Source organism: Scleropages formosus, chromosome 21, assembly GCF_900964775.1.
Source record: "Scleropages formosus chromosome 21, fSclFor1.1, whole genome shotgun sequence".
Taxonomy (NCBI): Eukaryota; Metazoa; Chordata; class Actinopteri; order Osteoglossiformes; family Osteoglossidae; genus Scleropages; species Scleropages formosus.
The window spans coordinates 1,276,760-1,301,322 of NC_041826.1; the positions used below are offsets into that span (position 1 = coordinate 1,276,760).

At 46.0% G+C, this 24,563-nt stretch overlaps 1 protein-coding gene across 1 annotated transcript in view; it reads left to right on the forward strand.

The window, feature by feature from the left end:
• Positions 1–24,563, forward strand: part of LOC108941965 (alpha-1,6-mannosylglycoprotein 6-beta-N-acetylglucosaminyltransferase A-like) — a 190,305-nt gene that overhangs the window by 74,936 nt on the left and 90,806 nt on the right. Inside the window, exons 4-5 of the mRNA XM_018764927.2 lie at positions 14,436–14,512; positions 16,732–16,821. Of these exons, the coding sequence (XP_018620443.2) occupies positions 14,436–14,512; positions 16,732–16,821 (167 nt within the window). The remainder of the gene's footprint in view (positions 1–14,435; positions 14,513–16,731; positions 16,822–24,563) is intronic.

Consider the following 24,563-nt stretch of genomic DNA (forward strand, 5'->3'; position numbering starts at 1 on the left):
TCCCCACGGAGAGAGGCAACGACCCAATTGCAGGTGTTCAGGTGTTTAATCAAAGGGGCAGGCTAAATCTCATCTCTTCCCGAAAAACAGGCAAAGGGTCACCGAGGAGCAAAGGTGGTTACAGGGAAGATCCAAAAGACGTAGTCCGAAAACGAGCCGTGAGTCAGAAAACCAGGGAGACGATGACACAGAGGCAGACAAACAAGGGAACAGGGAACATGGAGGGAGCTGAGGAGAACAGGTTATAACACAATAATTGTAGTAGGCTGAACAGAGGTTCCACAATCCATTGCGTCCGGAGCAGCCCTTTATACTCCCGTTCCTTGATCAGCTGCAGGTGTCTCTGATTGCATGGGAGTGGGCCATGTGACACTGAACATGTCCTTCATTATTTTTATTTACATTTATTTATTTAGCAGATGCTTTTCTCCAAAGCGACTTACAATGTTAATGTACTTACAAATATGTAGCCATTTATACAGCTGGGTAATTTTTACTGGAGCAATTTTAGATAAGTGCCTTGCTCAAGGGTACTACAGCCAGAGGTGACTCAAACCTGGAACCATTGGGTCCAAAGGCAGTACCACTAACCACTATGCTACCAGCTGTCCCCATTATTATTCTTTCTATTTATTATAGGTATTAAAACAAGCCAGTTGGTGATCCTGCCTTCGATTGCTGCGAATGGAATTTCACCCAGTATGTCACGGACACAGAAACAAGAGCATAAAGCTGCTGCTGGTCTGTCATCACACCACATTTAATCTTCACTCATGTCTTGGCACTGACTACCACTATGTGTACTGAAGTGTTACTAGTAAATCTCGTCAGTTGGCAGCGTATGCTATTGGCATGAGAGCTAAATCAGACCCTCTTGGCTTCATTCTGATGTTGTCCCTGCTCTGAGTCCAGTGTTCTGTTTTTGTCTACTGCTTGCTTTTCCCTTGGCTGAAGTTGCTGTTGTTGAGGCCCCGTGGCTGACTGTACTGAAAAGTCCATTTTGTTTGTCTTTCCCAGAGGCCCCCTGGGCCTGGAGACTAATTTGGCACTTTATCACACTTAATTCTATCACCCCAGTGCAATAAAGTGAACTTGAGAGCACAGGCGCTAAAGACGCTTAATTACTGTTAACTTTGTAATTACTGTTCACTTTGAGAATCTTTTGGGTGTTTTCAGTCTTTAGATCTTTATTGATAAAGGACATCATCATGTCCCTCAACTGGGGGGCTGAAGACCAACATCAGTACTAAATTCAAATTATCAGAGAGGAATCCCCTCACCTGCCTGCTCTATCTGGGTCATTCCCAGGTTGAGACACTGATAAGGACATCAAATCTATACGGATAGTTACCCTGGTAAACTCGTGAGGCCTTTGCTTCTGGACACCTTCTATCTGGCATCCGTTAGACTGTCAAAATTAATAAATGTACCCATACATATATATGCCAAAACACTTACAGATACACACCAATTGTGATAATAAAAAATAAAATTTAAATTTATAAATTAGCAATTTTTATGTCAATATTGCTGATAACACAGACACACACACACACATTGGCTGAAGCTGCTTGTCCTAAACAGGGTCGCAGTGAACCAGAGCCTAATCTGGCAACACAGGGTGCGAGGCTCGGGGGACGGGGGACAACACACCCAGGACGGGATGCCAGGCCGTCACAAGGCACCCTAAGCATGGCTTGAACCCCAGACCCGCCAGAGAGCAGGACCTGGCCAAGCCCACTGCACCACCATGCCCCCCTGCTGGTAACCTTTACACACACAGCACAAATTTATACTTTAACAACTGAAATTGAACTTTATATTAAACTTATTTCCAAAACTGAAGTTTGTTAAGGTAACAAACAGACATATATACTATTTATTTACATAGACCTACAGTTTATTTAATAGAAAATATCACCTAAAAAGTGACACAGGGCAGAGATGCCTCATACAGTGTTTATATAATAATGCAGGGGATATTACTTTTTTAACAAAACTTTCTTTTTTAGTAAGCAAGTGTTTTTTTTGTTTTCACATTTTTGCAAGATTACAATGTGTTTTTTGATTTTAGAAGCAAAATTCAGTACTCCCACATTTCAAAAGTCCTGGGTAATCGCTTAGGTTCACCTTATTTTAAAACTGGCCCTGGTACAGCAAGATTCAAGATTCAAGATTTTATTTGTCACATACACAGAATCAGAATCAGAATCAGAACAAGCTTTATTGCCGAGTATGTTCACACATACAAGGAATTTGTCTTGGTGACAGGAACTTCCACAGCACAAACAGAATGACAGTGACAAGACAGATGAGAAGATAGAGTATGTGAATAAGGGATAAAAAATATAGAAAAATATAAAGTACCCAATATACAAAAACAGTCACTAGATACAAATGCAAGGGAGTGTGAGTAGGAGATATGATGTGATAAATAGTTATAAATACAAATATAAATAGCGTTGTGTATTGCACTGGTTTACTCTCTGGGGGATTTAGCTGTTCATGAGGTAGATGGCCTGAGGAAAGAAACTTTTCTTGTGCCTGGCTGTCCTGGTGCTCAGTGCTCTGTAGCGCCAGCCAGAGGGCAAAGGTTCGAAGAGGAAGTGGCCTGGATGTGAGGGGTCTAGAATGATTTTGCTAGCCCTTTTACTGACTCTGGACGAGTGCAGTTCTCTGAGAGCTGGGGGGATGTGCCGATGATTCTTCCAGCAGTCCGAACTATCTGCTGTAACCTTCTGATGTCTGATTTCGTAGCTGAGCCGAACCAGACAGTTATAGAGGTGCAGAGGACGGACTCAATGACTGTGGAGTAGAATTGCATCAGTAGCTCCTGTGGCAGGTTGAACTTCCTCAGCTGGCGAAGGAAGTACAACCTCTGCTGGGCCTTCTTCACAATGTAGTCTATGTGGAGCTCCCACTTCAGGTCGCCACAGTGCTGTTTATGATGGTGAGTGGGGAACACATATACACACATACAACCTGTAATGAAATGTTAGTCTAGTCAACTCTGTAGACTGTGCAAACAAGACAATATATTTACAAGAGAAATATATTTAAAAAAAGACAAGAATATAATTAAAGTTAAAAAAGAAAATGTATAGGCAATTGAATTAAAGCTAAAATGTAAAAAACTAAAATTAAGATTTAGAGAACAAAAAATGTGCAAGGTATTGAATGTGCATTCACACTTGAAAGCTGCAGATATAGGATATTTACTGGAAGAAGGAGAATCCATGAGTATTAGCCTTGAGTTCACTGCTTCTGCAGGTGAGATCAAACACCATGGTTCTAGCTGAGCTTGGCTACTCCAGCCTCTGATCCGTGCATCTAAATTGGAGCACTGAGCGGGGAACGTAAAGGATGCTCTAGTTCAGGTGCAAATTGCAGAAGACGGCAGTGGTGCAAACTTGAGTCAGAAAGTTAGACAGTCTTCACTGTTGGTTTCACTTCAGATATACAGATACTTGAACATTTCAGCATGTCTCCACGCATGGTGCCCTGCTGGGCTTGCATGACCAGTCCCTGCACCAGATCGAGGGGACCCTCCAAGAGATGGTACAAGTGTTCCAGGCCACTGGGTTCGGCCGATCCGCCGGACCCCCCGCAACCACTGCGGCACCAGAGCAAATGCAAGTCGCCAGACTCGGTGCTGATGGGGCCCCCAGCCGGGACCCCCCACCTTGCTAATCCAGACAAGTACAACAGGTCTCCGAACAACTGTCACGGCTTCCTAATGCAATGCAAGCTTGTGTTTGCTACTTTTCCGTGACTCTACCAAATGGACGAAACTAAGATCACTTACCTGGTTTCTCTCCTCACCGGTCCGGTGAGGTGCTGGGCTACGGCCGGGTGGAAGACCCACACCCCCTCCTCCTTTGATGCCTTCAAGAGATGCTTCGAGGTGGTGTTCGATTATCTACTTCCCATCCGAGCTGCCAGAGACCGTTGGATGAAAATCTGACAAGGCAACCGTTCTGTGGCTGAGTACTCCCTGGAATTCCGGACCCTCGCTAAACAGAGCGGGTGGAACTCTGCCTCCCTCCTTGCCGGTTTCTGGAACAGGCTCCACCCCGGATCCAGGCGGAGTTTGCCTGCCAGGGAGAGAAATGGTCCTTCGACCGCTTCGTGAAGACAGCGATAATCATTGATAATCTTGCCCGAGAGAGAACCCCCCACCCGTGGCTGAATCCACCGGGTCACCGCTCCACCAAGCCGGCTCCTGAACCAATGCAGATTTGCTGTGGCTGGCTGGACCCCGACGAGAGGCAGTGCCACCTCTGCAACCACCTCTGCCTTTACTGCGGAATCCCTGGCCATTTCTGCGTGACCTGCCCAGCTCGCCTGCCACAACTCAACGTTAACCCAGAACCCAAGGCTAGTAAACTGCAACTAAGTGTGTCTCTCTGGAGTGGGGGAGAACCAACTGAAGACGTGCATGCTGGTAGATTCCGATGCAGCGAGCTGTTTTATGGACGCCGTTTTTGCTCACACAAATGGCATACCCAGGCGGGCTTGTGACGTACTCTTGCAGGCCATTAGCCTTGACGCCCAACCAATAGGGACTGGATTAGTGGACTCACGCATATGTCAATCTTAGCTTGCCACCGCAAAGAACTCGTATTTTACTGGGTCGGGTCGCAAGACATACCGATCATCCTGGGCTTCACTTGGCTAACTCTGCATGACCCACTGGAGAACCGGGGACCTGGTCTTTTGGGGACCCCAGTGCAATCACTCCTGCCTGTTGCTTCCATGTGAAGTCACCTCTGTTGAAACTGCCGCGGATACACCGGCAGTGGTGATACCGTCTGAATATTGGGACCTAAGTGAGGTGTTCAGTAAAGCGCAAGCGGCAGCACTGCCCCCACACCAACTGTGGGACTGTATCATTGACCTCCTTCCAGGGACCATGTCCCCCTGTGGGAGGGTGTATCCCTTGTCTCTCTCTGAACAAAAAGCCATGCGGGAATATATCACTGAAGCACTGATCGCAGGCTATATTCGATCTTCCACATCACCAGCCTCTGCAGGTTTCTTTTTTGTGGAGAAAAAGGATGGAGGCCTGCGCCCCTGAATTGACTATTGTGGGTTGAATGCTATTATGTGCTATTACGATGCGATACCCACACCGTTGATCACAGCAGCATTAGAACGAATACATGGTGCAACAATTTTCACAAAATTGGACCTTCGCAGTGCCTACAGCCTGATCTGGGTCAGGAAGGGGGATGAGTTGAAGACCGCTTTTAGCACCACCCTGGGCCACTGTGAGTATTTGGTCATGCTTTTCAGCCTGTCTAACGCGCACTCAGTGTTCCAAGCTTTTATCAATCACGTACCTGGTGGACGACTGCGTCCTGGTGTACCTGGATGACATTCTGATCTTCTCCAAGTCCCAGGAACAACCAGGTTCTACCAGGTAAGGACCGTGTTACAGCGGTTCCTGCAAAACACCTCTATGTCAAGGGGGAGAAATGTCTGTTCCATCAGTCGCGAATGCCATTCCTAGGCTACATCCTGAGTGACGTGGGCATGGCCATGGATCTGCAAAAGGTCAGAGCAGTGATCGACTGGCCATGCCCGACAACCATGAAAGTCCTATAATGGATCCTGGGTTTTGCCAACTTCTACAGGAGTTCATCAAGGGCTTCAGCTCCATAGCTGCCCCCCTCATGACCCTGACAGCAGGTAAGGAAACCCACCTAGCCTGGAGCGAACAAGCATAGCAAGCGTTGCTGGAGCTGAAAAGGCACTTCACAACTGCATCGATTTTGCGACACCCAGACCTCACACTGCTGTTCGTGGTGGGAGTGGACGCCTCAGAGGCAGGGGCCTGGGCGGTGCTGTCCCAAAGGCAAGGTGACTTACAAAAGTTATACCCCTGTTTGTACTTCTTGCAGAAGCTGTCTCCAGCTCACTGAAACTATGACACTGGGAATCGGGAGTTGTTAGCTATGAAATTGGCTGACTGACTGACCACCGTGACCTTGAATATCTCCAGAAGCAGGATGATTGAATCCACATTAGGCCCAGTGGGCCCTGTTCTTCACCAGATTTGACTTCACTTGTTTCGTATCAACCGGGCTTTAGGAACACAAAGGCTGACGCTCTGTCACGGCTGTATTCATTGGCATCCATCAGTCTAGAAAGACCATGGAATTGCGCCTTGGTTTTGTCCACTTCACGGTGGTTTGCATCGCCGGCCATGACTGTGAAGGCCCAAATGAGAATGGCAATCCTTGCCGCAGTTGCAACAGATGTGCTGGGTGCTGTTCATATGTTCCACTTGAAGCCTGACCTTCCTGCGTCTTCGCCTCTCCTCAGCCTGTAGTCGCAGCTTTTGTTCGCCACGTCCCAGACCTTGATGAAGTTCCCGCCTCCAGCTGCAACGATCAGTTGCCAGCTCCTCCCAGCCGTTCACATTAATGTCAAGCTCTCTCAAATCCTTTTTGCACACATCCTTGAAGCGCAAATGAGGCCGTCCGGTTGGTCGTACACCAAAGGCCAGTTCCCCATACAGGATGTCTTTCGGGATCCTTCCATCATCCATCCGACGAACGTGCCCTAGCCACCGTAGCCTGCGTTGCCTGAGGATGGTCTGCATGCTTGGCAATCCAGCCTGATTAAGGACGTCACTGTTAGTAACTTTGTCCTTCCACGAGATCTGGAGGATGCGTCTGAGACAACGCAGGTGGAATGTGTTCAATCTTTTCTCCTGGTGGGCATACAAAGTCCATGTTTCACCTCCGTAGAGCAGAACTCCAAGAACGCAAGCACAGTAAACTTTGATCTTAGTATGCCTGGAGAGCATGCCATTCATCCACACTCTCCTGCTGAGACTGGACAGAGTCGTGGCGGCTTTTCCTATTCTTTTATTGAGCTCAGGCTCCAGTGACATGGTATCTGTGATGGTCGACCCGAGGTAATTGAATGCTTGAACGACCTCAAGAGTGTAGTTGCCGATGGAGATTGATGGAGGTTGAGGAGTACTTTGTCCCATAACATTGGTTTTCTCCAAGCTTATTTTGAGACCAAAGGCCTCAACTGTGCGAGAGAAGCAATCCATTTGCCGCTGAAGCTCTTCCTGTGTGTGTGACACCAGAGCAGCGTCATCAGCAAACAGCATATCACGGATGAAAACCTTTCGTACCTTCGACCGGGCCTTAAGCCTTGCGAGGTTAAACAGGTTCCCATCACTTCGGGTATGTAGGTAAACTCCCTCTGTGGAATTTCCGAAGGCTTGCTTCAGCAGCACTGCGAAGAAGATCCCAAAAAGAGTTGGAGCGAGCACGCATCCCTGCTTGACACCACTTTTGATGCTAAAAGCGTCAGACGTTGATCCATTAAAACGGACTGTGCCCTGCATATCAGCATGGAAGGATTGAATCAGCTTAAGTAGCTTAGGCGGACAGCTGATTTTGCCGAGAACCCAGAAAAGCCCACTTCTGCTGATGGTATCAAACGCCTTGGTCAGATGGATGAAAGCGACGTACAAGGGTTTCCTTTGCTCTCTACACTTTTCCTGCAGCTGCCTCAAGGAGAAGATCATATCAACGGTTGATCGTCCGGCACGGAAGCCGCATTGTGATTCCGGGTAGATCCGCTCTGCAATTTTTTGAAGCCTTCTGAGGACAACTTGAGCAAAGAGTTTCCCAGTAACACTGAGGAGTGAGATGCCGCGGTAGTTGTTACAATCACTTCGGTCTCCCTTGTTCTTGTAGAGAGTTACAATCGTGGCATTTCGCATATCCTGTGGAACCACACCTTCTTCCCAGCACTGACACAGTAACTCATGGAGAGGTTGCAGAAGAGTATCTCTAGCACACTTGATGACTTCTGGCGGTATGCCATCCTGTCCTGGAGCTTTACCAGCAACTAGGTGGTTGATGGAGTTCTTGAGTTCCTCCACCGTGGACAGGTCATCCAGCTCACTCATGAGTGGCAACTGTTCAATGGCTTCAAGAGCGGTGTCTGACACTGTGCTCTCGAGGTCATACAGTTCGGAGAAATATTCCAGCCAGCGCTCCATCTGTTTGGTTTTGTCGATTATAATATCACCTGACTTGGACTTCAGAGGAGCTGTCTTATTCTGCCTGGGACCAATAGCTTGCTTGATGCCATCATACATCTCGCGAAGATGACCAAAGCTGGCATGGATCTGAATCTTGTTACACAAGTTGAGCCAGTAGTCGTTCGCACACCGCCTGGCTGTTCGCTGAACTTCTGCTATGGCTGCTCTCAGCGCTCGCTTGGTGTTCTCGCAGGGTGAACGTTTGTGTTCCAGAAAGGCGGCACGTTTCTTCTCAACGGCTGGAATCATCACGTCAAAGTACTCCTCAAACCAATCGCTCACTTTCCTAGACTTCCTCCCGAAAACTGCCAAGGCCGTGTCACGAATAGTGTCCCTTAGGTGATCCCACTTCGAGGTGATGCTTTCTGTAATGCATCTGGTGGGTAGCGTTTTCTCAAGGCAGTCACGGAATATCTTTGCCGTCTCTACATGCAGTGCCTTGTTTCCATCGATGCGGGGCTTCCCATAGGGTTTCGAATGATGTAACTGCTTGGGCATCAGCTTAACTTTTGAACACACAAGCGAGTGATCCGTATCGCAGTCAGCGCTCTGGAAGCTGCGTGTAAAGAAGACATTGTTCAAGTTTGCACGCCTAGTGATCACCAAGTCCAGTTGGTGCCAGTGCTTCGAGCGTGGATGTCTCCAGGAAACCCTGTGCTGTGGTTTTGTGTTGAAGAAGGTGTTAGTAATGCACAGGTTGTGATATGTGCAGAGTTCCAGAAGGCGCTGTCCGTTTTCATTCATTTTTCCCACACCGAAATAGCCTAAGCATGAGGGCCAAGAATCCCGATTAGCTCCTACTCTTGCATTAAAATCACCCAGAAGGTATACTTGCTCATTTGCAGGTATGCGTTCCAGGACGGCATGGAGATCGTCGTAAAACCGGTCTTTTGTTTCGGGCGAAGCACCGAGGGTTGGTGCATAGGTGCTAACTAAGTGAGCACAGCCGGCACAGGTTTGTAGCTTGATGCAAAGTATTCGTTCTGATCCACCCGGACATAGTTCCACCAGTTGCAAGAGACCGTTTCTGATAGCGAAACCCACCCCGTGTTCTCTTGGTTCACCGTCTGATTTTCCTTGCCAGAGAAATGCGTAGTCAGCCTCCATAAGGGATCCTGACGCAGCTAGCCTTGTCTCCTGTAGTGCGGCAACGTCAACATGAACCCTCTTCAGTTCATTGTTGATTACGGCAGTCTTCCGTGCGTCACTCACATTTTGTAGATTATCAGTCAGGCCAGTTAGCATAGACCGTACATTCCAGCAGGCAAGCCTAAAGACCTCCCTGTTTTTCTTGGTTATCTTTTTGCCTGGTGCTTTAATTACAGTCCACTTGTCAGGTTGAAAGCCTTAAGCCCCACGCACCCAGTGAGGCAGGTGAACTGTGGCGGGACAGCACCTTATTGGCCGGGGGCTGCCCAGCTTGAGACGGGCGGTAGCTGTCCAGTGAGACGTGATGATCTCTCCCACCGTCGGAGACAATCCCTGGCGTTCATTCTCTACGCCAATCGAGTAAGAACTTATAACCGGTATCTATTGTCTCCCGTGTTGTTTCGTTGGAGTGACTTCTCCAAGGCGCAAACCTGGGCAATGATTTCGGGGGTCCTGAGATGCCCAATGATCAGAACCCCCCCCTCGGCCGAGTTGGCATGTTCCAAAGGAGAGCAATGCAATACATTTGATGCCAGTCTGACTGCAGGAGCTGCCGGTAGGGTGTCAAGGACATCCATCCGCCTTCGGGGCTCCACTCCGGATTTTCTGTCTGGGTTTACTCCCATAGCATTACTGAGACTGCCTTCTTGACCGTTGGACCGTTGGACCTTTCGTGGGTCTCATCCGCTCAGTCCGCCGAAATCCATCTTCACATGCTTGGGTGAAGATTCTCTCACTCACCGAGGGTTTGAGGCCCATCGGCTACCCTCACCTGGTTTAGCCGGCCCGTCGAAGCCGTTGCCCGGGGTGTGGCCGCTGTCGCATGCAAACAGCTTACGGGGAGCCACAGGTGAGAGTCGAGCAACAGGTGGGGACCAAAGGTAGACGAACCGCCCTGAAAAGGGTGCGACATGTTCATCCACCTGAGGTGCTACCCCTCCCTGATACCCCATACACCCCAAGTGCAAGTGATACAAGTGATGCATCGACCAAAGACCCTGAACGAATACTACCTGAGAACTGTGTTTTAGCCCTGGTGTGCCGGCACTTCTTTCAGGAACTCCAAGACGCACAGACAGCCGAACCCAGTCTGCCCGAGGTGCCAGAAGGTAAGGAATATGTACCTATAAACACGCAACCGACGCTGTTGCAGTGGGCCCACAACGCCCCCGCAGTCAGCCACCCTGGCGCATGCTTGGTTCTGCTCTCAGGCCCGCACCCTAACACAGAACCCCGCAGGCCTGCTAGAGCCACTCCCAGCACCCTCAAGGCCGTGGTCCCACATAGCAGTGGACTTCCTGGTGAACCTTCCCCTGTCAGATGGTAAGACTGTGAACCTACCTCGATTGACCGGTTTTCCAAAGCCCGTCACCTGATCCCTCTGCCACGGTTGCCCATGGGCATGGAGAAGGCAGACGCACTGTTCCAACAGGTCTTCCACCTCTATGACCTGTCGGAGGACATAGTATTGGACTGTGGCCTCCAGTTCACCTTCCAGGTGTGGAAAGCATTCTGGTCTAAGCTGGGGGCCTGTGCTGTTTCCCTGGTGTCCTGCTCTGAGTAATGCCCCTACGGTCAACGCCTGGCACCAGGCCAGTGGTGAGATGTGGCATGCCGTCGAGGCTCACCTCCAGCAGAGTGCTCAATGCCACAAGCACCAGGTGGACCGCCACTGACACACCCTCGCCTTCCAACCGGGGCAGAGTGTCTGTCCACCCGGGACCTGCTTTCGTCTCCCATCCAGGAAGCTCAGCCCCCGCTTCATCGGCCCCTTTGAGGTTCTTTGTCAGGTCACACCCATCTCCTACAGGCTCCAGTTGCCCCCACACATGAGGGTCCACCCTACCCTCCACATTTCCCTGCTCAAGCCCTGTGGGACCTCTGTCCTCCAGGCGCCTGGTGTTGTTGCACCTGCCCCGCTGGCCGAACCACCTGCAGTGGAGGGGGATCCAATCTACACCATCTGGGCACTCCTGGATTCCCATCGGCGGTGGGGAGTCCTGCAGCACCTGGTGGACTGGGAGGGTTATGGTCCGGAGGAACAGTGTTGGGTGTCTGTGCACGACGTTCTTGACCCTCTTCTGATTGCTGATTTCCACAGGAGGGGTCCGGACTGGCCATTGCCCGCCCCCGGGGCTGTCCTCCCTCGCGTCTTAGGGCAGCAGGCGCCGCCCATCAGATGGGGGGTACTGTCACTGGCGTCCCTGACGACGACCGCATGCCTGACAACCACGTGCACAACAACAACACGACACAACACAACCACTATCACCCCCTCCCTTGACACGACAAAATACACGACCACCATGGTCGTGGAACTTCCAACAGAGAGGTGTTATCCTTACCTATCTTCCAAGGTGACTGGTCTGCTCTGCTTTCTGGGTGCACTGCCGTGTAATACAAATAAAGTAAATAAGCATCAGCAATTGAATCTGCTCTCCTAATCCACACTCAAGATGACAGTTACCTTTATGATCATCCCCAGATAAGCCTTTACACAACCACTACTCCTGTATTGTATGTAAATGTTTGTGTACCTTTAAAAAAAATTGTAGGAAGTTTATCAGGATTCATCTGTCCTGCGTTTTATGCACCTACTTGAGCAATGAACATCAGTGCATCAAGTGGAAAGTAACAAACTAGGTTTACTTAAGAATTACATGTCTGCAACTATGTCTCTTTCTACTAGTGTAATGCACAAATTGTATTTCGCTGAGATGTACGTCGCTTTGGAGAAAAGCATCTACTAAATGAATAAATGTAAATGTAAAGACTTAGGTCTGTCTGTGCAACTGGGCACATTGGGCAGCAAGCACTTTCCCATGATTTCGATTGGCAGCTATATTTTGTGCATCTGCAAGTTGGAGGCCTTCCCAGGCCAAATCTTCCTTGAAGGTGCTTCTCTAAGTCTTTTTGGGTTGGCCTCTTCTCCTCACTCCGTTGGCCTCTTCTCACTCCTTCTGATGGTGTTCAGGTCATTGCCGTCAAAGGGTGCCAATGTGTGGTACATGTCCTGCTAGCTGTAGCTAGCTGATGTTTGGCCATTATCTCGGATAGCACCTGTGTGCCAGTCTGCTTTAGGATTTCTTCGTTGGTGACACTATCCCGGTACATTACTCGCAAGATTTTTCAAAGACATCTCTGATGCACGTTTCACTGGCGAATATAGCTGTTGGTAATACAATGGACAAGTATAGCCAAATTTTCAGCACGGTGGTAATGTTTGATGCAGCCCAGACACTACTCATACGTTGGAAAATGCCCACAGGTTTCCCGAGCTGTTGGGAGACATCATGCTCAACATTGCTGTCTGCTGTAATCACACTACCTAGGTAGGTGAAGCACTCAACTGTTTCAATCACCTCATCAGCTTCATCAACTTTCAGCAGTGGGTGGGTAGCTGTATTGTGACCAGTTTTCATCAGCTTCTTCTTCTCTGCACTGATTCTCAGACCAGCCTTGTATGCTGTTTTTTCCAGTTTAGTAGTTAATTTCTGCAGATCTTTTTGCTTCTCAGCCAGAAGGGCAATGTCATCTGCGAAGTCAAGGTCCGTCAGCTGATTTTGATCTTTCCGTAGAATTCCAAGGTGCTCTGTGTTCACCGCTTCCCTCATCACGAAGTCCAGTGCTATTAGGAACAATAAATGTGACAAGATGCAGCCTTGTCTGACTCCAGTAATTATATCAAAGAAGTTGGTGGTCCCACTGATTGTCTCCACACAGCATTTGGAGTTGTGGTATAGATTCTTAAAGGTGTTGACAAATGACTGCGGTATGCCATAGGCCCTACAGATGTTCCACATTGCCAGGCGATAAATGCTGTCAAATGCCTTCTGAAGTCGATAAAATTGATTGCCAGGGGCGTTGAAACTCGATAAATTGCTCAATGATGTTACAAAGGGTGAAAATTTGCTTGGAGAATGAAAGCCCACCACGGAAGCCATCTTGTTCTTCACGCAGCTTTTGGTCAACTGCGTCCCGTAGTCTTGTAAATAGTTTGATGCTAAACACTTTGCCAGGGACAGATAGCAGTGTGATACCATGCCAATTGCTGCATTCCATGATGTTTCCTTTCTACAGCAACTTTGCGATGACTCCTTGCCTCCAGTCTTCAAGGACACACGTTTCTTCCCAGCATCTATTCATGATCTAGTTTAATACATTCGCCATACTGTGACCTCCCTGTTTCAGAAGCTTTGCAGGGATGTCATCACAACCGGCTGCCTTGTTGTTCTTCAACTTTTTCAGAGCTGTTGTCACTTCCTCATTTGTGATGGCGTTATTTGACTGGCAAGTCATTAGGTGGGGTGGTACTCTCAAAGTCAAAGGTGACTGCGGGAGCTGGTTGGTTAAGGGTTTCACGGAAATGCTCCACCCATTGAGCATTTTGTTCTTCCTCTGTTAAGAGGGTCTTCCCATTCTTGTCTTTAATGGGCGTGTTTGTACTGCATCTTGTGCAGTATGCACTGTGCATCTTGCCCCTCTTAACTCGCGAACAATGCAGTAAAGTGCCTTCATGTCCCCTCGGCTGCCAGCATCCTGGGCTTCCTGTCCCCTTTGTTCCAGACAGGCCCGCTTGTCATTTCTACAGCTACTCTTGACTCTCCTGTTCAGATGTTGCTATCTAACTTCTGCTGTTTCTTTTCTGTCTTGTGTCTGTGCCTGGTTTCTCTCACGCTTGGCAGCTTTACACCTGTCAATCTATTCCCATGTTCTATCCTGAATCCATGTGGCGTACAGTGGTTGTTAACTGGTATTTAGGTGATACTGCCATCCTTGGATGTAAAGGTTTCAGGTTCAAATCCCACTTTCTGCTGCAATATCCTTGGTCAAGGTACTTACTTTCAAAGGAGGTAGTAAAAATGACCTTTTTTATATAAATGGGTAAATTATACTGGGTTTCTTTGGGAAAAAAAGCATCACAAAAGTAAGCGTATATTTACACTACACCAAACACACACTGGTGGCAATTTTGAGAGAAAAGTTCCCCCTGAAATCACCAAAGCATCAAACAGAAACACATGGAAATACTAGGAGAACATTCAAGCACCACACAGAGAGAGTCACTTTTGAACTGACTTCCAGTGCATAGTTTAGGTGCTGCAAGCAGCAAGCGCTACCTGCACTGCCAGCATACCACCACAATCTTAGGATGCTGTCCTCCATCTGAGGAAAATTGCTGTCTGATTGTGCCAGTCTGCTTCTCCCACAGATCTTCTAAATGGTGCCCAGGAGAAGTGCGAACTGCCGCCCCTGGATGGTTTCCCCCACTGCAAGGGCAAGCTCAAGGTGAGTAATGAGTCCAAGCCCCTCTCCACTTGCTTCCTGCACCTAGCCACATACTCCTGTGCACCTCACACACACTGTACAAAGGAACGTGTTGGAAAAGCCCTGTTGTCAGTCATTCTCCTATAGCTTGCCTTCATTCCTGCTCACACACACTGTTCCACAGTAAGGAGAAAAGGACTTTGGATGTGGACATCTTGGTTCATTCTAAGCTGAAATCTCTTCTAAAATATACAATAGGAGGGCCCCTTCTTAAAACTGAGCCCACAACCTAGTGGCTTCAGGTTCATTTCCCTAACTTCTGCAGTAAATGCTGCCAGTTGCTGTGGTAAAGGGCCATAACCATAATAATATGAGGTAAAATTGCTAGGGGATCCAAAGGGGTCAGTGAACAGGTGTTCTTACCCTGTAAAGTTTAGAAATGAACCATGTCATTTGGTGGTAGAAAACCAGAAAACCACTGGTAGCTTTGCTTAGGCCCTGACTAGAGTTTATTCTAGGGACACCCACAGCACCCAATTGTCAAGCCTGCGTGACTCCTTCCCTTAGACTCAAAATTCTTGTGCCTCACACAGGAACAGGAAGACCATACTGCCTCTGTCCTCTACCTCTTGGCTGCAGCTCAGCATACATATTTAAATGGAACATAACATCTGAGAACATTTAATACCACAAAGGGCAGTGGCTGCTGTGTCTTTCAGAAAGGTGTCTGAACTCCTGCTGCTTTTCATGGGGTAATTATTATTATTATTTTTATTTTTTATAGAGTGCTCTTCTCACGTGGTGACACAGAGCGCTTTAACACAGGCATACAGCAAGAAAAATTGATACAAACAAGACAGTCAGCTAATGGCTACCATAATGAAGAACTTATTATAGAGCTACAAGTATACCTACTGGCCACCGGGGAAAGGAACAAAAACTCCCAACTGAAGGTTGAGGGAGAAAAAACCTCTGGGGGTCCACGGGCCAGTGGTTACCCACCCCTCCTGGGCATTCTAGAAAGTAACAATTTGTAAGCCAGTGTGTAACAAGTAATAATGATAATGTTGGTAAATGGCATCTTGGATCCCCAGCTCGGCATGGAACGTCTCGATCGTCATGGCAGATGGACATCATCCTCTGTCAGCACGGGATTCGTCTGTCACCACTGGCTGGCCTCCTCAGGTCTTATGTAGCAAGGTAGTGCTCAACGAAAAGATAGGGCAGAGTTAGTAATTTGTTACTTAAGTAAATTTAAAATGCATTTTTGTAAAGGTGATAAAATAAACATCCAAGGCAGATCGAATTACATTATGAGGTGCCTGAGTGAACATATAAGTCTTAAGTCGGGATTTGAAAACAGAAACAGACGGGGCATTTCTAACAGTAACTGGTAGACTTTTCCACAGTTTAGGTGCTCTATAACTAAAGGCGTGACCTCCTACTGAGGTCTTATTGATCACTGGTAATTTAAGGTAACCTGCATCTAATGAATGGAGATATCGTCCTGGGATATAAAAATTAATGATCTCACAAAGGTAAGCCAGAGCGAATGCCGTGTATTGCCTTATAGGTCAAAAGTAGGATTTTATAATCAACTCTATAAGAGACCGGGAGCCAATGCAAGGATTTAAGTACCGGTGTTATATGGTTGTACTTCTTAGTTCTAGTAACAATTCTCGCAGCAGCATTTTGTACCAACTGTAATCCCTCATTCCATACATTTATAACACCTTCTGCTATTTTAACAGCTGTTTTTCATTTTTAAATTTATTTTTTTTTATATATATCCTATGTATTGTATATGTATTATTTACAAAAATTAGCTCAAACGAGATAGATCCTAATAGAGAAGTTCATCTGACTGAACTTATAGGTAACTTAAAATTAGTTGATGGTATTTGTGTTCAATTTCAGTGTTAATACTATTTTACTGTTACTATTATAAACCTCTTTTTATTGATGAAAATAGGTTATAATAGTAACAATATACAGCAGTATATATTTATACATATATTTATTTACAATTTGCAGTGTTTATGTAATAGTATTTCACTGTATTTTGTTACTGTTTATGCAAAAATATTTTTTACCATTGAAAGTGTTGCACTGGACCATTGAGAGGAGGGGTGGCATGAGCACATTGTGACTAATTTGACAGGAACAGTGTTGTGATTCGGAGTCTAAGTAAAGTATTGGGCTGTTGGTTGGACCTCACGTGCACTTTTCTCATTCCTCAGTGGATGAAGGACATGTGGCGCTCAGACCCCTGCTATAGCAGCTACGGCGTGGATGGCTCCACCTGCTCCTTCTTTATTTACCTGAGTGAGGTGAGCAAACAGAGTTAGTGGTGACAAGTGCTACATACCACAGGTCGGAGCCTGATGATCCACCTGCTTTCTTTCTCTCTCTCTCTCTCTCTCTCTCTCTCTCCGTATTCAAAGCACTTCATGCAAATGTTTACTGCAGTGTTTATCTGAGTAAATGGAAACCATGCACAGTGCAAATGAGAACAGCTGAAGTGCGCGTTTGCAGAATTACACAGTACTCATATGGGGCAGATACAACTTGAGCAGTACCTTTGATTCAAATACTTATTTACAGTTCAGATACTTCTTAGTTCATGGGTAGGAAACATTTTTTTTTATAGAAATTACTATACTGTTATTTACAATAATAACAAAAAAATCAAACTAAATTTATTTAATAACTCTTATGACATTCAAGGTTAAATATAGGGGGCAGTTGGTATTGCAGTGGAAGTGGCTGCCTTTGGCCCCAAAGGTCACAGGTTTGAATTTCCTTTCCAACTGTAGTCCCGTTGAGCAAGGCAGTACCTACCCTAAATTGCTCCAGTGAAATTACCTATCTGTATAAATAGGTAAATGAAAGCTGTTTCTGTAGCTCTTCAATGGGCCTTGACAATGTCTGTAACTGTGCAGAATGCAGACAAGGTGAGACGGCTGCACACAAAGCTTAATAAGTGATAGATGTCTGCTGATGGGAGATCAGTGCTGTCTTCTGTGCATGTGGTACTTATGCAGCACCCCAGTGAGTATCTTTCTACAGTATTTCTGTTGACTGACCTGGCCATTTATTTTAATCATTCACCTAAATCTCTGCAGTAAATGATTTATTTGTGACATTATGCCCATCTTTTCCTACACTGGTGTCACATCCAGCAACATATCAGTCTTGCCCCAGTGGGGCAAAACCAACAAAACGAAAAGCCCTGTTTGATTTTTTTTTTAAATTCTGCAGCGAGAAGACTTAAAAATACAAAGGAAAGTCACATACTGCATACGTTTCAGTTTTCAAAGTGGGGTTTGTTAAAAGAATTTTTTAATCCCAGTAAAGTCTCAGTAGGCCTACTGTGTGTAATCATACGTAGACATATTAAGTACAATGAAGAGACCTGTAAAATATATACAATGTATTGTCTCCTCATCCTTACCCATAATAGACAATAGTTTTATGACTCTGTATGTGTGTGTGTATTTATATATACGTATATGTACAGTGTTGTTCAAAAGTATGTGAAGCCTATAGGGACGGTCATTATTCTTGAATAAAATATCAAACTGAACTTCTGAAATCTAAATCTGCACTACTTCCACTTGTCTATCACACACAATTTACATTTATTTATTTAGCAGATGCTTTTCTCCAAAGCAACTTTCAACAAACTCTGTGCAGTATTATCAGCTCACACACCTTATTCACCAAGGTGACTTCACTACTTACAATGGGTCACTTATTCATACATCAGTGGAACACGCTCTCTCTGTCACTCATGCACTATGGGCAAACCTGAGCAGCAAGTCTTTGGATTGTGGGAGAGACCCCATGCAAACCTTCATACAGGCTGAGCAGGGATTGAGCCAATGTTCTCTCATACCACCCAGGTGGTGTGAGATAGTAATGCTGCTTGCTGTGCCACCATGCCACCAATTTTCTCTAAACCAACACATGGAATGTGTAAATAACCATTTTGACATAAAACTAAGGAACACAAGGGATTCATTTACTCTTAAGCAGTACAGTGTGTGTGTGTGTGTGTGTGTGTGTGTGTGTGTGTGTGTGTGTGTATATTATTCAGGCTTTCTCTGGGTGCTCTGGTTTCATCCCACAGTTGAAAAACATGCTGTTCAGGTTCACCCCTAGTGTGTGAGTGATGGAGAGAGTATGTTCCACCGATGTATGGATGAGTGACCCTTTGTAAGTAGTGTATCTAGCAGTGTAAATCGCCTTGGTGAATAAGGTGTGTGGACTGATAACACTACAGTTCATTGGAAGTTGCTTTGGAGAAGCGTGTCTGCTAAATAAATAAATGTAATGTAAAAACAACTTCTAGTCCATAGGCCAGTGGCTGCCCAACCCCTCCTTTGCATTCTAGATAAGACTTTTAGGTGAATTTATAACTAATAATAACATTGTAGCTGAGTGTTAACTTGATGTCCCAGTTCACAAAGGTACGTCTTGTCCATCACAGCAGGTAAACATCAGCTTCAGTCAGCATGGGATGCTTGTATGATGGCCAGCCTGCCTCCTCAGCTGCTACCATAAAGAATCAATGCTTATCAAGAAAGAAATAGTTTGTATTTACTTAAAGAAATCCTGAAGTGACTTAAAGACATTAAACAGGTTAATACAGAGGGGGAGGAAACACATCCAACGGGAATTACACTGCTTAGTGATTTGCCCAAGTGAACATGTAAGTCTTTACTCTGGATTTAAAGGCTGAAATACATGGGGCGTTCCCTGACAGTAACTGGTAGGCTATCCTAGAGTTTGGGTGCTCTATAGCTAAAGGCATGCCCGTTTACTGAGATCTTACTGATCACAGGTACTTTAAGGCAAGCTGCATCCAATGAACAAAAACACCCTCTTGGAACATAAGAATCAATGATCTTGCAAAGCTAAGCTGGAGCAATGCCATTGAATTGTTGATATTTGGATAAAATTTTACTCGAAGCATAACCGCGAGCCAGTGCAGTGATTTCAGTACTGGTGTTATATGGTCGTGCTTCCTAGTTCTAGTAATAATTTTCACAGCAGCATTTTATACAAACTGTAGCCTGGATGCAGTCTGGTATGGACAGCCCAATAATACTGAATTACAATAATCTTGGCTACTTGAAACAAAAGCATGAACAAATTTCTCTGCATCTTGCCTACATAGGAATTACATTAATTTAGCTATGTTTCTCAACAGGGTGGCGCAGTGGCGCAGTGGGTTGGACCACAGTCCTGCTCTCCGGTGGGTCTGGGGTTCGAGTCCCGCTTGGGGTGCCTTGTGACGGACTGGCGTCCCGTCCTGGGTGTGTCCCCTCCCCCTCTGGCCTTACGCCCTGTGTTACCGGGTAGGCTCCGGTTCCCCGTGACCCCGTAAGGGACAAGCGGTTCTGAAAATGTGAAATGTGTGTGTTTCTCAACATGATGCCCAGCTCTTCTTCTCATTTCCACCTGAAGCATCAGACATTTCCTTGCACATCGCTGCCTGCCTGTCAGACATCTCTGCCTGAATGTCTGATCACCACTTACAACTCAACCTCTCCAAAACAATGATACTTCACCTCCCAGTTTACCTGTCTTCCTGTCAGGAACTCTATCAAACTGGACAACCCACTGATTTTGTCTACGTCCTCGGCTAAAAGTGTGGGAGTGATGACTGACTCAAGTCTGTCTTTCTCTTAGCACATTAAAACCACAACTCGGACCTGCAGATACATCCTGCATAACAGGTAAGGCATACATCCATGCTTAACTAACAACAGACTTTACGCAACTGCTTGTCCAGGCTATGGTCATATCCCGCCTGGACTGCTGCAACTCTTTCCTGTGTGGCCTTTCTGCTCCTACCATCAAACCTCTACAGCTGATACAGAATGCTGTCGCATGAGTTGTGTTTGACTTGCCGAAGCTTTCCCACATATCTCCCCTCCTCGTCTCTCTGCATTGGCTTCCTATAGCTGCCCGGATCAAATTCAAGACTCTGTTGATGGCCTACAAAAGCATAAATGGAACTGTCCCCAGCTATCTACAAGACCTGATCATCTGCTACACCCCAGCCAGACTGCTATACTCCTCTACTTCTGCCCACTTGGTAGTCCCACACATAAAAGCTCCAAAAGCAAAAGCATGAAGGTTCTCGGGTCCAGTTCCAATGTGGTAGAAAGACCTCCCCCCTCTCACTCAGAACTGCTGATTCTCTCTCCACATTTAAAAAGGGTCTTAAAACTCATTTCTTCCAGACTCACTTAACCCATGATCTCGTAAGTTCATGTAATGTAACTTTGAAACCATACCTGTTAAACAATGGACAAATCTTCACACAACTACTCCTGTAATGTAAATGTTTATAATTTAAAAAAATATGTATTAAGAATATGATTAGAGTGGGGGGCGTGGTGGCACAGTGGGTTCAGCTGGTGCTCACTGGGTGGTGGGCCTGTGGTTTGAGCCCTGCTTAGGGTGCCTTGTGGCGGACTGGCATCCCTTCCAGGGTGTGTCCCCTTTGGCCTTGCATCCTGTGTTGGTAAGGCTCAATCTTGCCGCAACTCTGCTTGGGACAAGTGGTTGTTGAGAATGGAATGTGATTAGGAATTGTTGATGTTTGGATAAAGCTTTATGCAGCTACTGCTGTCATGAACATTTATTCATTTAGCAGACACTTTCCTCCAAAGCAACTTCCAATGAACTCTGTGTAGTGTTATGATTCACTGCGTGAAAAGAGTGCTCTATACACTACGTACAATGGGTCACTCATCTCTCCTTCAGTGGAACACACTCTTTCTATTGCTCAGACATTATGAGTGAATGTGAATCTAAACAGCATTGTCTTTGGGAGGAAACCCCTGCGGACACAGGGAGAACATGCAAACTCCATTGAACTGAACTCCAAACCGAACAGGGATCGAACCTACATCTTCTTGCACCAGCCAGGAGCTATGGGATAGCAATGCTACTTGCTGTACTACCATGCCCCCCGTGGATGTTGGTTCATATGGTGGAAAGTAACAAACTAACTGTACTTTAGAATCATGCATCTGTATCTAAGTCTGTCTTTCCGCTGATATAATTCACACACTGTATTTTCTATGAGACCTAAATGAATAGTTTAAATGTGAATTGAAGGAAGTACTACTAGTCAATGTAGTAACATACTCATATTTTTATAGTGGTGAAACAATTTGCTAAAGACGACGCACACACACACACACACACACACACACACGTATACACATAGTGGGCTTCTAGAACAAGACATTCATGGACATGAACTGAGAACATAGAATTGATGGAGTGCTACTGTAACAGCAGACCCGAGGAGAGGGGTTACATGCACCTTATGTGCAAACTATGGATGAACAGAAGACCAACATCCACACTAACCAAGAAGCACCTGGTAGCTCAAAGATCAATAAAAGGAAGCTGCCATCACAGCTGGAGATTGAGAGGCTATAAGAGAATGCCATAGTGCTTAGCAGCATGAAAATGAATGGCTACCCGTGATGAAGGAGAGCAAGGTTACAGAACCAGTTGACACATTCCTACCGACCAGGACAGCTGAATCCTCTGAGCTGACCGTGAGTGTCATGTCCAGACTGAATACAGTCAATCCCCAGATCCGACTCCCCCAGCTCACTAATAAACTCCCATCAGAAGAGATGCTTGCAGATGTCACCACAGCTCTGCTCACTATCCCCACTACCACCATCACAGAAATCAATGACTTTGTATATGCCACTGCAACAGTACTCCTGCAGGCAGTGGGGTGTAAGATCAAGACTGCAAGATGCTGATAGTGCCCCCCATCCAGAAGAAGGCTGGAGGTCAAGATCAAGGAAACTCAGAGAGATGTTAGCAGGCTAACAGAGGTGCAGAAGGGTCTGACGACAGACAGATCCTGGATGAGAAAGAAGTACAGCAAGATGTCCATAAGTGAGGCCCTGGAAACTGCCAAACAAAACCTCACTACTCTGTCTGCTAGGCTGAAGAGATATACTACACAATCAGAGGCCAGGACAATAAATGGCTTGTTCTCCAAAGAACCATCTAGAGCAGACCTGGGCATTTTATGGCCCCCGGGCCACATCCGGCCCTTTGACTGTCCCTGTCCAGCCCGCGAGAGATCAATCAGAAATTAGAAATCAAATGTAAATAAGTGTACAACCGCATTGCTTTTATTTTGAAAGCGACGGCTATTTTTTTTCAATTTATGTATGTGCATGCATGCCGTAATGAGAAGGATCGAGGACGTCGGTCGCGGGAAATCTGGAGCTTCAGCTGCAAAACAAAGCGGACAATTTTGACTATTTCTCCTTGACTTTGATGAGAGCTGCGAGGTCCGCAACACAACCCAGTTTCTCGTCTTTTTACGTGGGATAACGAAGGAAAGTTTAAGGTTACAAAGGAGCTGGCAGCAATGCGGTCAATAAAAGGGACGATGACAGGCAGGGAGGGATTTGTTCACAGAGGTAAATGTATAGTTGGACAAGCTGGAACTGAAATGGGATAAACTGGCAGGTGTTACAACGGATGGTTGTCCAAATCTGATGGGGAAAATGTTGGACTTTTGAAGCAGATGCAGGATAAAGTGACTGAAATTAACCCAGAAATTGGTATTTTTACACTGTATTATATCAGGAGATGTTGTGTAAGTCAGTGCTAAAAATTACCAATGTTACTGATGTTGTAACTAAAATAGTTAAATTCATGAGCATTGAATCAGAGATAGTTTGTTGCACTTTTGTTTATCCCCCTGCAGTGTGGATAATACACCCAGCGATGTTCAGCTCAAACTCATTGACCTGCAGTCTGATAACACTACTGGCAGAGCACTTTTAGTCAGTATCACTGCTAGATTTTTACTCTTCTCTTAAAGAGGAGAACTTTTCACACATGAGGAGGCATGCTCAGAAGATGTTTGTTCTCTTTGGATCTACCTACATATGTGAACAAACATTCTCAGTGGTGAAGTTAAACAAATCCAGATACAGATCCTCTCTAACTCATGATCACCTGTCAGCTGTCCTTCACATATCAACCTCAGACATTCAACCAGACTTAAGTGCACTTCTTCAAACCCAAGACACACAGGATTTTTCTCACTGAACACGAAAAAAGAACCCAAAAACATCAAAAGCACTTATTGCTTTTTCTACAAAGTTAATTAATTGGTGGTCTTTAACATACTGCAAAGCATACACATTTTCAGTATTTTTTTGTGAAGGTTAAAAGTATGTTAAAAATAAAATGAAATAGTGGTATAATGCTTGGCTTTTCTACTATTTTTTACTGCTATATTTGACCTACTCAACATTTTTGTACCCTTATTGTAACATGTATTCTTACGCATAGCAGCTAATCAAAACCATACAATTTACTGCTTTTTATGAAGCAATAAAATAGATCAGAATTAAGTTCAGTCTATTGGGTCGGCCCTCCACAACACTCCCAGTTTCTCATGTGGCCCCTTGGAAAAATTAATTGCTCACCCCTGATCTAGAGTGTACTCCCAGCTACAAGGCAACAACAGCACAAGAGCAGACACACCCAAGACTGAGTGATACTGGAAAGCTATATGGGAGAAGGAGGCATCACACAACATCAATGCCCAGCGGCTAGTGGACCTGAGAGCAGACCACAGCAACCGCCCAGAGCAAGATCCAGTCATCATCACAAAGGCAGACGTCCAGCAACAAGTCTCGAGTATGAAGAACTGGACAGCACCAAGACCTGACATGATCCACACCTACTGGCTGAAGAAGCTAACTGCACTCCATGAACATCTGGCAGCACAAATGAATGAGCTGCTAACATCAGGGTCTCACCCACACTGGCTAACACATGGGCAGGACAATCCTGATCATAAAGGATCCCCACAGGGGTACAACATCTTCAAACTACCAGCCAATATCCTGCCTCTCCACAACATGGAAGCTCCTCTTAGGCATCACAGTGGCTAAGCTTAACAGGCACATGAGTCAGTAAATGAGTGAAGCTCAAAAGGACATTGGGAACAACAGCAGAGGGTAAAAGCAACAGCTACTGGTCGATAGAGCAATCA